A 14,745-nucleotide genomic window follows, 5' to 3' on the forward strand; every position below is an offset into this window, starting at 1 on the left:
AGACCTTCAAGTTAGTCGTCCAGTGTTCAGTCTATGTACTAAAAATTTGTGTTATGAACTTATATGTGTCAACTTCTTTGTCAAATTGCACTATCAAACAAATTTGAGATGGTCTTGCCCTTTATATTATCCGAAATATAGTTACAAAAGGTCACTGCTCAGAAGACTTTTCAGACTACTTATAGTTAAGTTGTCCAGACGACTTAACTGTAAGTCTTCTGCGCAGAATATAGTTATAAAATAGGGATCAAGTTCAAATACAAAATAGGGATCAAGTTCAAATACACACATCAGCCTAATCTATCATACAAAATCATCTAAAGTGGCCTGTTTATCACCCGTCATACGTACCCAGGATGTCATCATGTCCTTGTTTTCGAACTCATGCGCGTCAGGAAGCTCTTGAAATATATCCACCGCCATCTTATCCCTCATACTCTTCCCGTTGGCCTTAGCAAAGTCTTTTTTACTAAACTCTATCCCAAGAGCATGACATTCAATGTACTTTAGAGTGTACACGCCACAATCACCAGCTCTGGCCGGAGGTATATTGGTCGGTCTCTCATATGTGAATGGCTCCAGGCTGTATTGGGCACGTAGTTCGTCTGAGGAAGCGCACTCAACAAGCAGATAAGGGACCATGTAGAGAAAAGACTCCATTACCACATCGAGTTCTTCTGGGGAGATACTGGAACAAATGCTGTCAAAGACGACTATGTGCCTCTTAGGGATCGATATCCAAATAGCAATCCAATGACTGTCGGCGAAGTTTACTGGCGCATAGATATCATCAATATCCGTCCCCCAAACCTTGTTCGATTGGTAAAATGATGGTATAGTGTCTGCATAATAATTCCACGCCCCACCAGGGAGTCTTCTTCCTAAACCGTTTTGATCGGCCTTCGAGTCCTTAAAATCCTTGAAGTTGAATCTCCATTGCTGAGCAAAGAGATGATCAAGGAAGCACATTCTCTCGCTCCTGAAATGTTGTGGGTTAGCGTTGTACCTCTTCCTCAGCACATTAATCCAAGCATCAATATGCTGCATATAAAATAAAGTACAAGTCAGAAGATATCAGACGACTTAGTGGTAAGTCTTCTACGTCGATGACTTACCAGACGACTTACAAGTAAGTCGTCTGATAAGTCGTCTACGTAGAAAACTTACCAGACGACTTACAAGTAAGTTGTCTACGTCATAGCAGAAGACTTACACAGTCCTCCAGCCACTCTAGGGAGGTTCGGAGGATTTGATACTACCAAGTTCTACTTTTACGTGGTTTTTTATCGAGAGCTGTTCTATAATAACTGCAAACACAAAATGTTGAAAAGCAATCAGGTTTTATGGGAAAAGCAAGCTATTATGTAAAAAGCAAGCTATTATGTGAAAAGCAAACACTTACGGACAAGATTTCAACCACTCAGCGAGCTCCCTCAACTTATTCTTGTCAATTGGTGCAAAAGGATTATAGCCTGGATAAAGCTTTCTGTTTGAAATGATCACTCTGGCCGTCCTGTTTGCCGTATAAGGAGATTTATGTGATCGGGCAAGTTTCCTTGTTCGATCACTCTTTGCACGGCAAAGTGCCAAAGCAGCATCCTTTTTTTCTAGATATCTAGCATCCTCCTTCTGCAAATCTGAAACAGTGGATTGATTTTTGTCCAATAGAACAAGGCTCGGTTCTGGAGCTTTATCTTCCGAGGAACTAGCATCTGCGGGCACAGCTGCGGGCACATCTGGACCTTTATCCTCCGCCAAGCTCTTCCTTCCCGCGTTCGTCCCATTGACACTTTCACTCTGCAATATACAAGATGGTTTTATACAATAATAACCAATGAGTGTCTTCAAACATGAAACAAAATACATATATAAAATCCAAGGATTTGTTACTAACCCCGGGTTCGAGCGTCTGTTTAGGTGGAGAGGTAGTGTTTTGAGATGATGTCCCTTTCCGTTTTGTGGTGATACCAACCTTCTTCTCCACAGCTTCCACCCTTTCCGACAGATACTTGATCTCCTTAAGGCACGTCCCAAACCCTTCCCTCATGGCATCAACTATGTCCTTGAACATAGTTTTAATATCCTCTTTGGTCAAACCACCAACAGTCGTAGTCACCCCTTCACTAGCCTCTGCAGCTGCCTCTTCACTAGCCTCTGCAGCTGCCTCTTCACTAGCTTCAGCAGGTGCCTCTTTACGAGCTTTCTTCCGAGGTCTTGGACTGTCTTCCTTCACTACCTTTTTCTTCGCTGGACTCACAACCGCCGACTTTGTATTGACCCAAGTACCGGTGACTTCCCAGCAATCCATGGTCCACTTCCACGGTTTCTTCACAAACATGAGTTTAATTATGTTCTCCGCGAGCGGGTCCTCAACATCAAACTCCCATTTTGGAAACATTTCACCAGTGTCCTTTTGAATAAAGTTGATCACCCTAGTCTGCAGTAAATAGAAGATATGAACTTAGATATTTGACGGATTAAGAAAGATGGAAAGAAAAGACTTCACAGACGACTTATAATTAAGTCGTCTGGAAAGTCTTCCAGCTGGACGACTTAGTAGACGACTTATAATTAAGTCGTCTGTAAAGTCTTCCAGCTGGAAGACTTAGTAGAAGACTTATAATTAAGTAGTCTGGATAGTCTTCCCAGACGACTTAATTATAAGGCTTCTACTAAGTCATCCAGCTGGAAGACTTTCCAGACGACTTAATTATAAGTCTTCTACTAAGTCGTCTAATTGGAAGACTTATCAGACGACTTAATTATAAGTTTTCTGCGAAGTCGTCCAGATTGAAGTAAATACCTGACTGAGGATAGCCTCTTTAAACTGTCTGCGTCCTTTGCGACCCTTGTAAGCCAGTATCGGGGGAGACGGATTGTTTGGGAGAGGATTACCAAAAGTAGCACCCAATTCCGGAAGAGCTGTGTACACCCAGACCTGGAGAGCTTGCGCAAACCCATTAATAGTGTAACAACCCGAAATATCTCTGCCCTTCACAGAGTCCATCAGCACCTTAAACGCGACTCTCCCCCATGGATAATTCTCAAACCGTTCTAGCTCCATCACTAGCCTTGCCAGACTAACCCGTGTAGGGGTTGAATACTTTCTCCCTTCAATGTATCCAGTGAAGATGGCAAGGTACGCGAGCCGCTTGCGATCATCCCGAGACCACCCTTCGCATCTCTCAAGTGCTGCTATTATCTCCTGAGTAGATGGCCCAGCTTCGACATGAACTCCCAGCATCTCCCAAAAAGAAGTCAACTCCTTTGTAACAACAGAGTGAGGTCTCTCAAGGTCCTCGATGTACTCGCAGTTTAGACCAGTGAGGTGTTCAAACTCTAACAGTGAAAACCTCACAGGTTCTGGACCAACGAGACTCCACAGCTCATACTTCTTCTTTATGTCCAGCTGGAAACCGAGCATGTAGTGAACCAGCCTTGAAGCCCAATCAAATCCCAGCTCTTGGAACTTGATGAAAACTCCCAACTTCGACTCCTTCAGCTCTTCATATTCGTCATCATGAAGAGCTTTCTTTAAAGCAGCATGCAACGTCCAACAAGTATGATACGAAATGCTATGCACTGCGGGGGGCTCTTCCCCTAATGTATATATCCTACGGGGGAGTTCTGGCATCTCCATTTTTTTTGTCTGCCTGCAAAACAATCAAAGACAACCATCCCAAACAATCAAAGACTTATAATTAAGTCGTCTGGCAAGTTTTCCAGCTGAAAGACTTATAATTAAGTCGTCTGGAAAGTCTTCCAGCTGGAAAACTTCCCAGATGACTTAATTATAAGTCTTCCAAGACTTCCAATTTTATGTTCATCTTTTCCTCAATCAATCACTCGACAGTAAGAGATATAACTTACCGGCGGCGGAGTTCAACGAAACGCCTCTGAGAGAATGCGCGCTAGGGTTTCCTCTCGGATCTTAAATAGAGGAAGCGGCTGTGAGAACGGTGGTGAGAACGACGGTGATAACGGCGGAGAGATAACCGGCGGTGAGAACGATGGATTAGAGAGAATCGACGGAAATCGCCTTCGAAATCGCCTTTGAGAGAAACGGCTTCTGATTTTCGATAAATAGTGAAAAAAAAAACACCTTATATATGGCCGGTAAATAATCCGATTAGGTTTAAAAGTACATTGTAAAATTAAAGGTTTGGTCCGGTTGGACGACTTACTAGTAAGTCGTCTGTTGAATACTGTACATCAGACGACTTACTAGTAAGTCGTCCCAGACCCTAAATTTAACCCCTAAACTAAATTGACTAAATTAACTAACTAACCACGTTATAAACCCGTAGTTATACTTAAATAGTGTTTACTATACACAGAATTAAAACGCTTAGGTAAATTTTAAAGTTTTCAAAAAAACATTTATGCATTCCAAAATCTAACCCTAAGAACACATACAATACTACAACATATGTTGGCAAAACCTAAACCAAAGAATATCATGACTCACTACTTTCACTCATCTATGTTGAAAACAATTAACTTTTGTTATATCTTAATTTATATCTCTTAAAACATATGTTAATTACATGATTTCAATTTTTCGCTTATCAAAATATTTTTTACAAAATTTTTAAATTATTTCTAAGTAAAACTAGTCCAGATAAGTCGTCTGGACGACTTTCTGGTAAGTCGTCTGGACGACTTACTGGAAAATCGTCTGGACGACTTCCTGGAAAGTCGTCTGGACGACTTACTGGAAAGTCGTCTGGACGACTTACTGGAAAGTCGTCTGGACGACTTACTGGAAAGTCGTCTGGGCAGACAACTTACGGGGGTTAGAAACGTAAAAAAATTTCGGTTTTTTTGTTTGTTCACAAGGGGTTGGTTGTAATTTCAATAGTCTTTTAGGTTACTTTTGCATTTGTTTCAAGTTTGGGTTAACCTTTGTGTTTGAAATCAAGTTGTGAGTCATATTCGGTAATTTTTCCGATAAATGAAGCTTTGAAGACTCTTGTGCTGAGTGGACTCAATCATCGAAACTCGAAATTTAATCTTGTGCGGAAATAAAAATTTCACTAAGCATGAAAAATAAAAGACAAATCAAGCATAAGGGTGATTCAGATTTGGTTTTCATTTTCACTTTCATTGTAAATAATAAACAAGAAGGGGCTAAGAGATACCAACAAATTAATCATGTATTGTTTTCGACTGACATATTTTTATTGGTAGCATTTAGATCATGATTTTCAAGTGCCATATGTTGATTTATGATCTAATGTTAGATGATACAATTTCGCTAATGTTAGATGATACAATTTCGAAAACGTTTTGATCAATCTCAAATTATTAAGCGAAGAATAGATTACAGCCATGGTAAGTTGATGGAAGGAAAAGGAGAGACAAAGTCGAGAACAACTCCATGAATCATGATTATGGAAGTGGTATTACTTTAGTAGCCTTTGGACAAGCATGTTAGTTTTCCTAAAAGCAGGTCATGGAAATAGGGAGGATTAGGGGTGGGCGTTCCGTTCGGATTCGGGTCAGGTATTTCGGATTTTCGGGTATGTCGGTATAGAGGTATAGAATCCGTTCGGGTATTTCTATACTTCGGATCGGATTCGGATATTTTTAGTTCGGGTTCGGTTATTTCTGATCGGGTTCGGATATTTAGATTTTGAAAAAAAGAGTTAAATTTTTCATTTCTCAAATTTCTTGTATTTAAAAATATAACTTTTATTTAACTAATTTTTTATTTTTAAAAAATTGAATGGCTAATAGATTTGGACATAACATTTTGAAACTAAAAAAGACATTAATTTGGTTAATGTTTTTAAATTTTGTATGTAACTTTTTGTTAATTCTTGAAATATAAAGTTTGACATGCATTTTAAGTGAGTAACAAATCATATTCTCCGTAATTCTATGTATATCATATAAACTTAAAGTATGTATAGTATCAATATAAATATTTTATATAAAATGAGAGATGTAAACTAGAAATATATGGTTATATTAATTATACATATATTCGGTTATCTTCGGATATCCATTCGGGTTCAGATATTACCCGGTCGGGTTCGGATATCCAATCTCTCATAATTTAATACTCGTTTGGATATTTTACTACTTCGGTTCGGATTTCGGTTCGGGTTTTTCTGTTCGGGTTCGGATATCGGGTAAAGTGTCCACCCCTAGGGAGGATGATCAATTCTATATGCCCTTTCCTTTTTATTCAGTAAACATTATAAATGAACAAGACATTTTGTAATAGGAGTTACAAGTGCACTATTACCGTTTCTCTTTAGTCTTGAACAATCTCCAAAATTTGCTACAGATTTTATCATTTTTATAAGATTTATTGAAAAGGTATAAAATGATCGGGTCGAGAAAAAATTTAGTATATTTCTCTTTTATACGATTTTTCATTGATAAAAGTCTTGAGTAAATAGTGATAATTATCAATTGATGTGTATTTGAGATTTACGAAACGTTTTAAGCAAATACATATTATATCATGAATAGTAGAAATTACATCGTTGAATTAAACATAATTTTAACTAAATTAATTATTATTTTTTTATAAAACTCCCGCAACTTAGCGTGTGTATTTACCTAGTTGATTCTAATAATAAGATCTTTCATCTGTAAACATAGCCAATTTTAAAGTTACAAAAAAAAAAAAAACCATAGCCAATTTAATGAGCCACGTTAAATTTGTTTGTAGATTTACATTTTTTTATTCATTTTTAAGTTTCTTTCCGCATTGTCCTTAGCAGTCCGTAATAACTAATAATTAATAACACAAAACCTTATTACCAAGAGTAAGAACTCTGATAAAATCAGAGGCAATGAGATGGCCATGCTAAATATGAAGATCTTGAGGTAAAAGAGACTTATCTTTGAATCAGATTCTAAGAAACTCATCAAAAACATCAATAGGGAAGAGGTATAGCTGGTACTTGAACTATCCTTATAGACTTGTGAGTAAATGAGTTTTAAGAGATCCGCTTTGTCTTCCAATCAAGAGAAAGAAATGGGGTAGCAGATAAAGTAGTGAAGGAAGCTCTTTCTTATTTGAATTATGCTCTTAAGTTGTATTATATTGGGTCGTCACAATATTATATTGACAGCCCAGTGTATGCATAAGATTTTGTTAATTCAATCTGTTTAACAAATAAAACAAATGTGCTTCATCTCTTTTGTCTCAACATCACTTCTCATTAACAAAATCTTATGCATACACTGGGCTGTCAATATAATATTGTGACATTCTTGTTTCGGTCATGACATCTTCTAAACTGCAGTCTTAGGTTTTGGAAGCTTTGAACAAGTCAATACAGCTCTCAGTAGCAAGTGCTCTGTCCCAAAACTTTTCATAATACTCAGCATATGTAAAGCTTCTGTAAACAGCATGAGACTCTTCTTCCTCATTAATCAGCTCTTGTTGTGGGCCAACAACAGCGTCTAAAGAAGGACAGTAGAATGTCGGTATCGATATCCGCTCCTTGTCGCTGTTCACAACCGCTCTTTGTAGCACACTCTTGTATTTGTCATTGCTGATAACCTGAGAAGAGAATCAACCACATAAACTTAACACAAGGATTGTGAAGAAACCTATGAAATATTTAATTTGTTTTCTCCCAAGTACCTGCATTTGGTCACCCACGTTAACAATAAAAGTGTTGGGAACAGGATGAACAGCGATCCATTTACCATCTTTAAAGACTTGCAAACCAGACACTTCATCTTGAAGAAGAGCCGTGATCAAGTTTGGATCTTTATGTCCGGGAAGTCCGAAAGTTAGATCGGGTTGAGGACAGGGTGGATAGTAGTTTAAGGCCATGTGTTGGCCGTGCTTGCCTAATGTATTGCTTACACTGTCTTTCGCAAGGCCTAAGCTCTCTGAGATTGCCTCGAGAAGTACGAGGACCAAGGCTCTAACGCTTGTGGCATATTCAGCTGTAACTTCTCTGAATGAGACTGGACTCGAAGGCCATTCGCTGATGAAATCTTCGATAGGAAGGCAATGGAGTCGGAGGAAATCTCTCCAGTTAGAGACTTTCTCTGAGCCAACGTTGAAACTTGTGGAGAGTCTCGTCGTCTTCTTTGTATCCGCAGAGTAATGCTTAACTCTTTCGCTCTCTGGCTGCCGGAAAAACTCTCTTGCCACCGTCATCATTCTTTCTATTGTTTTCTCTGGCACCCCATGGTTCTTGATCTAGAAAAAATGAAACAATAACATTTTAACTTAACGAAACAGTGTGTCTTCTATTACAACAACAAATATCAGAGGGTCTAGTAATCGAGCATAGTAAATTGGAGAAATTTTTTAATGCAGTAAAACAGAGCAAGTTCGAGTTAAAATGAAGTGCAGTGCAATGAAGCATAGTGAATTAAGCATGGAGTTGCCTGGAAGAAGCCATAAGAAGCGCATGCATGAGCAACTTGGTAGATAACATCGGCTCGATTGGATCCATGGAGTTCCTGGAGATCGATCATTGGGATGGAATCACCGGATGTTTCAATCTTGGACAGATTTGGACGATCCGATATTGGTCGGACATAGTTTGAAGGAACGTGATCAACGGAGGAGGCGATGTCAGATACGAGAAGCTTGGATGTTGCAGAAGCTTCCATGGTTGGGGAAGTGATTGTGCTGTGAATCTGAAGTGAGATATAGAGATAGAGAGAGATGTTATCATATATTTTGTCCAAAAAAAAAAAAAAGAGATGTTATCATATAATATATTCCCACATGTCATATATATATGAATAGAAGTATGTATGACATGCACGGCACGCTGTTTAACAAGACCTGAATTGTATTTGATATTGTGAACCATTCAAGGCTTCAACATATTTCAAATATTGAAATTCTTGACACGTTTTATTGACTGACAGAACGAAGCGTTACTTTTTATTTGACAACAAAAAAAATCTTTCAATTAACACATCTCCAATGTATATGTTTATATTTGTTTTCTAAAATAAAGATCATTATTATAGAAGAATTTGGTTCAATGTATGATTTTATAATAAAATTCTTCTAATTTAGAGGAAAGTATAGAAAAATGCTATTTTTATCCCTATATTTAGAGATAGAAATAATATTTTCTTTATTTTTTTCTTAAAATAGAAGATTTATATTATAGATGTATACTTTAAAGCAAATCCATCATATGATGTATGAAATTCTTTATGACATCTACGTGTTATGTTACTAGGTGTCATATAATGTAGTCCATCTTCTGAGGAGTATTAACTTTCCAAGGGAAGCTTAGTGATACTCGGTTCCGAATATATGACCTCATTCTAATGCTTCAAAAAAAAAAGTAACCTAGTATCCCGACTTAATAATATATTGATCTTCGTAAAACTCCATCAATAAGTATTTTGATGTGTAGTTCGGCTTATGGCCAAACTCCCAATTAAAGAAATGTTTTCTGCCCCAACAAAATTCTATAGCATCTTCACATCTCATTCCTTCGTATCATCTCCAATAAAATCACCAATAGGCATTTCGGGATGAATAACCATAGCATTTTGTCTGGCCAGCCTTGTAGGTATCGTCGGAATCCATGGATTATCCTATGATTTAGTCTCATAACCTTAATGAATTTCCTCTCTCATCCCCAATTCCAAAGCGGCCTCGCTGCTGAAATGCTTATCCATGCATACGAGGGAGCATATGTAGAACTTTCTAACAAAGTCTAGCTAAGCCTATTGATATATGGTGTTTTTGGCACCATTGTACATATGTTTTCTAACTTGTTTTCAATGTTTTATCGAGTTAGTCCAGTCCTTTTCGAGTCATTTCAGGTCTGGAGTAGGCTAAAGAGTTGAAGGAATGAGCATGAAGAAAGGAGCAAGAATTGGAGCCTTTCCCCGCAGAACAATCATGCGGACCAGTATGACGGTTGATCCCACTAGGAGCAGCCAGGCGTTTGTTCTCGACATTTATGGAAGTTTTCATATCTTTCAAAAAAATTTCCTAATTACTTACTCCCTCCTCTGAAGTCGGTGACACCTCCATATAAAAAGTCATCCCTATCTTTATTTTCTTTACGCGCGAGTTTTGCAAGAAGACCTAGACTTATTATTAGATTTTGCTATTGTAAGGAATACGGCTCCTCTTCTCACCAAGAAGATCATCCTGAACCCTATTGATTTCTCTATGGAATTATATGCAGTATCATTCAGTTATTATGTCTTGTTCATCTTGTTTAATGGCTGAGTAGTCGGCTAGCTTGTCTAGGGTTCTAGGGTGTTGGTCGTAAAAGCTAAACATAAATAAGCGATCATATTTTGTCTTTGTTTATCTCTGTTCTTAATGGTAGCTTTAACCTGATCACTTACTGTTAGATGTTAGGTTTAATCTGATTATTAACCATGTAGTAGATAACTTGATATTGGGTGAATGAGCCGAGCATCCCTAGTCAGCGAAAGTAGATATTAGGGTGCTCGGTGAACCTATCGGACTTGATCTCTATTGCTTGTAGTCGATCTTTGATCCAAACGAGAGTTTAGGCATCAAGGTCGATCCGCAAAGGGAGCAACATCACAACAGTTGGCTGTTGCGCTTGAATAAATGTTTGGTTTAGCATCAACACCCAATGAGAAACCCTAGACTGGCTTCTCTTTAATTTGAATTTACTCTTTGCAATCATTTACTTTACTTGCACGTCACTACTTAAATCAAAACCTCACCATTAGTTTCAGCTAAGTTGAAAACTCATAAGAATAAAGTGTAGACTGGTCCTCTGGATTGAATCTTAAATACTACAATTACCACTGTTAACTTGACAGTAGGAAAGGTTCAATTTTAGTGTATCAAGTTTTGGCGCCGTTGCGACGGGGACCACATACTTTTACCTTTATTTTTCAGTTCTATATTTAGTCTACGACATCTAACTTGCATTTCTCTCTTTGTTGCAGCTAATGATCCAGGTGCATGACCAGTAGACATATTCGGAGCAACGCACAAGTACCATTATTCACACTTAGCAAAAAGAGCTCGCAAGATTAGAACGACATAACCATCAACAACCAAGACTGATCAACACAAAAATGGGTGATCACGGAAATCAAGACGATCTCGCTGCTGCTATGGCACTCATGCAGCAGCAGATGCAGCAAATGATGAACGCATGCGAACAAGCCGCTCAGGCTGAAGCTGAACTTGCTGCACAGCAAGCTGAGCAACAAGGCGCTCCCATCGGAGAGCGGAACCTCCCGCGGAACTTCCTTACCACTCGCTCCGCCATCAACCCCCCTCCTTGCACTCGATAGGATTATGAGATCAAGCCTGCTTTGATCGGTCTAGTGCAGAAAAAGATGTTCAACGGCCTCGCAGCTGAAATTCCGATGGACCACATCGAGAACTTTGAGAGAGTCTGCAACTTCTCTCGCGCAAATGGAGTGCCACCAGACTACATCAAATGCACCATGTTTCCACTCTCTCTTTATGGGAAAAAATCTCACTGGCTTGACTCTCTCGTAACTGGTTCCCTAACTACATGGGAACTGTCCGAGCAGCATTTTTAAGTCACTTCTACACGAAGTCCAAAACCGTGGCTCTGAGGCATAAGATCTCCAATTTTAAGCAAAAGACTGACGAACCTTTCTATGATGCTTGAGAGCGTTTCAAGGAGTACCAAAGGGAATGCCTTCACCATGGGTTTGAGGACGATTACATACTGGAAGTGTTCTATGATGGAGTGAGCTATGAGTTTTGTAATGCTCTATATTCCTCGAGTAATGGAGATTTCATGACTCAAACAGCACCTGGTGATTCGCACTGATCGAGAATATGACGTGAAGCTCACTCAACAAGAACAAGGAGAATGATCGCTCCAAGAACGTAAACATCATAGACGATAAAGCGGCAAAGGTTGACCAGCTGATAAAGGGAAATCAGAGCCAGTGTTCATCATGGAAGAAGCCACACCAGAAAACAGTGCTTTAGATGTCACACCTGAAGCAGACAACACTGTGAACGATCAACAAGAGGTGAGCTACGTCAATGGACAAGGATGGCAGTACAAGAACTACGACCTGAGCCCTAACGTGAGGAACAACGCCCATCTCTTTGCGTACCCTAAGCTAGACAAACCAGTTGACAACGCGCAGAACAGTCAAGGACAGAAAATGGGGTATCAAAAGGGTTACCAAGGAAGAACCAATTTTTTGAGCCAGGCGCAGAACAGCCAGTTCCGGAACCAAAAGCAGCAGACTGGTCAACAGGTTGCTCTTGCACCTACGACTGTTCCGCAAGACGAGATGAAGGGTCTAGCGACGATGATGCAGCAGCTGCTCCATGGTCAGCAAATTTAAGGGAAAGCGTTGAATCAGGTCACCACAGACATCAACTCCAGAATGAACAATATGTTCAATGACCTGAGCACGAAATATGACAATGTCACTAGCCATATGCGGCAGATGGACATTAAGATCGCTCAGACAGCTGAAAGCGTCAAGAAGCAGCAAGGTACTCTCCCTGGAAAGACCGATAAGAATCCTAAAGAATGCAGTGCAGTTGAACTGAGGAGTGGAAGGAGACTGCCAGATACGGCCCCAAAGAAGCTAACAGCGGTAGAGAAGGGCAAGCAAAAGGAGGGCGAGCAACCGCAATCCGAAGCTGCTCCTTTCTCTGACGAGGAAACGGAACAGCCTGCTGATTCTGATCCAGCCCCTGCTGCTACACCTGTCGAGCCTGTTCCTACGCGCGAATACACCCCAAAGGTTCCATACCATGTTCCCGCAAAGAAGTCTCGGAAGGATCGTGAGGAGATGAAGTGTAAGAAGATGCTAGAGGATCTAACTATCAAGTTACCTTTGATTGATGCGATCCAGATGATACCTTTTATGCGTAGTATGATGAAGGGTTTGGTCTCAGGAAAGATAACTGGAGACAGTGAGGTTATGTTGGTTTCAAAGGAGTGTAGTGCAGTGCTTCAGAACAGGCCGATTAAGAAATTGAGTGATCCAGGAAATTTTTTTCTCTCGATACAGATTGGGAAAACAGTGTTCGCTTGTTCTCTTTGTGATATGGGCTCCAGTGTCAACCTCATGCCTTAGTATGTGGCAAAGCGACTGGGGTTCACAGACTACAAACCAACAAGAATTTCCCTGGTGTTCGCGGATAGATTAGTTAAGTCACCGGTGGGTATTCTGAAAGATCTCAATGTCAGAGTAGGCAACACCTTTCTTCCAGCAGATTTTGTGGTTCTAGCTCTTCCGAAACATCGATACGACATTAGTCCATGCGTTCTCGTCTATCCTTCGATGCTATCTCCTGAAGACCGTAGCGAACCCATTTTACGATTCCCCGCCATTCTAAGTTATCGATCAAACTTAAATGTAAAAACTGCGGAAAGTTCGTTCTTTATCGAAAGAAGCCATAAAAACCGCTTCGAGTCAGAAGACGGCCCAAAGGGACCTAAGACATGACTCAAAGCCCAACTTACGATGTCTTAACTAACATCACGTAAGCCGCATGACGGTTTACGCTTGGTTCGCAAAGAAAGATAAATGTCAAGTTTCCGCGGATAAATACGAAATTTTGAAGATAATTACGAAGATCGGAAAAAATGGAATATCTCCATTTTTATGCTATGGTGGCTTAAGGGCAGAAGGGGAAAAGCGTAAACCGACCTTGGAGCCAGTATATAAGGTGTCCTAGGCGAGATGCATGGGGGGGACTTTTCACAGCAAACTTAGCACTTAGAGCAATTTTAGGTAATTTTCCGTTTTTGTTATTCGAGCTGCGACTCAATTAGGTTTTTGCCGTCTTAGGGTTTTAGAACTAGGAATCTCGCCGACAGCTCTCGTAGCCCAGGCACTTACCTTGTTGTAAACGCTCAAACGCAGATTCGGAATAAGAACTATCTTGCTCTCTTTTTTGATTTCTTATTTCATTACTGTTCTCGTTTCGTGTTCTGATTGTTTGGCGTGTGGTATTAGCAGATATCCGGGACCTCTGGAAAATTAGGGTTTTCCTAGTTTCCTTATTTAAACGGAAATCGACAGTGCGAATTTCGGTTCCCACAACGAGAGCTATCAGAGCAGTACAGTCGGAGCAGCAGTTCCAAAAAGAGCAACTATCCCGAACATACAACTCGACTATCCATGGAGCGAGCTGAACCAAAGATCGAGCTCAAATCCTTCCCTACGGGGCTCAGGTACGCGTTCTTGGGACCAAATTCCACATATCCTGTCATTGTGAACTCTGAGTTAAATAATGTTGAGACTGCTAAACTCATGTGTGAGCTAAGAAAATATCGTAAGGCATTAGGGTATTCTCTAGCTGACATTCCTCGCATTTCACCTGATTTGTGCATGCATAGGATACATCTAGAAGATGAATCAATGACTTATGTAGAGCATCAGAGGAGGTTAAACCCGAATCTGAAAGATGTTGTAAATAAAGAGATAATGAAACTTCTAGAGGCTGGTGTAATATATGTCATCTCTGATAGTAATTGGGTTAGTCATGTTCATGTAGTTCCTAAGAAAGGTGGAATAACTGTCATAACAAATGAAAAGAATGAATTCATCCCTACTAGAACTGTAACTGGACATCACATGTGCATTGATTTTCGTAAATTGAATGTTGCGACTCGCAAGGATCACTTTCCACTCCCTTTCATTGATCAAATGCTTGAAAGATTGGCTAACCACCCATACTATTGCTTTTTAGATGGTTATTCATGATTCTTTCAGATTTCCATCCACCCGGATGATCAGGAAAAGACGACGTTCACATGCCCATGTAGGGACCAAAAT

At 39.8% G+C, this 14,745-nt stretch overlaps 2 protein-coding genes, 1 non-coding gene and 1 pseudogene across 3 annotated transcripts; 1 reads left to right on the plus strand and 3 right to left on the minus strand.

Moving 5' to 3' along the window:
* Positions 1 to 303: 303 nt before the first annotated feature.
* LOC111205368 lies at positions 304 to 3,640 on the minus strand (annotated as a pseudogene).
* Positions 3,641 to 7,250: 3,610 nt separating this feature from the next.
* Positions 7,251 to 8,862, minus strand: LOC106361445 (protein DMR6-LIKE OXYGENASE 2-like). Its single transcript, XM_013801187.3, has 3 exons — positions 8,371 to 8,862; positions 7,610 to 8,179; positions 7,251 to 7,525 (listed from the first exon to the last, which is right to left on the minus strand). Exons 1-3 carry the CDS (start codon positions 8,596 to 8,598, stop codon positions 7,268 to 7,270), a joined length of 1,056 nt encoding a protein of 351 aa, XP_013656641.2. The 5' UTR covers positions 8,599 to 8,862; the 3' UTR covers positions 7,251 to 7,267.
* A 2,672-nt stretch (positions 8,863 to 11,534) lies between these two features.
* Positions 11,535 to 11,641, minus strand: LOC125593596. Its single transcript, XR_007329498.1, has one exon. It is a non-coding gene; the product is annotated as a small nucleolar RNA R71 (small nucleolar RNA).
* A 695-nt stretch (positions 11,642 to 12,336) lies between these two features.
* On the plus strand, positions 12,337 to 13,038 carry LOC106359078. Its single transcript, XM_013798834.1, has one exon. It carries the CDS (start codon positions 12,337 to 12,339, stop codon positions 13,036 to 13,038), a length of 702 nt encoding a protein of 233 aa, XP_013654288.1.
* The last annotated feature ends 1,707 nt before the right edge of the window (positions 13,039 to 14,745 follow it).

The sequence above is a fragment of the Brassica napus genome, chromosome C9 (genome assembly GCF_020379485.1).
Source record: "Brassica napus cultivar Da-Ae chromosome C9, Da-Ae, whole genome shotgun sequence".
In the NCBI taxonomy this organism is placed as follows: Eukaryota; Viridiplantae; Streptophyta; class Magnoliopsida; order Brassicales; family Brassicaceae; genus Brassica; species Brassica napus.

Excerpts from the sequence above, each read along its gene's own strand:
- LOC106361445 (XM_013801187.3), bottom strand. The coding sequence starts at position 8,598 with ATGGAAGCTTCTGCAACATCCAAGCTTCTCGTATCTGACATCGCCTCC. Across the intron at positions 8,180-8,370 it reads CTTCTTATGGCTTCTTCCAG|ATCAAGAACCATGGGGTGCC; the intron begins GCAACTCCATGC and ends CATTTTTTCTAG. Across the intron at positions 7,526-7,609 it reads ACGTGGGTGACCAAATGCAG|GTTATCAGCAATGACAAATA; the intron begins GTACTTGGGAGA and ends TTCTCTTCTCAG.
- LOC106359078 (XM_013798834.1), top strand. The coding sequence starts at position 12,337 with ATGAACAATATGTTCAATGACCTGAGCACGAAATATGACAATGTCACT.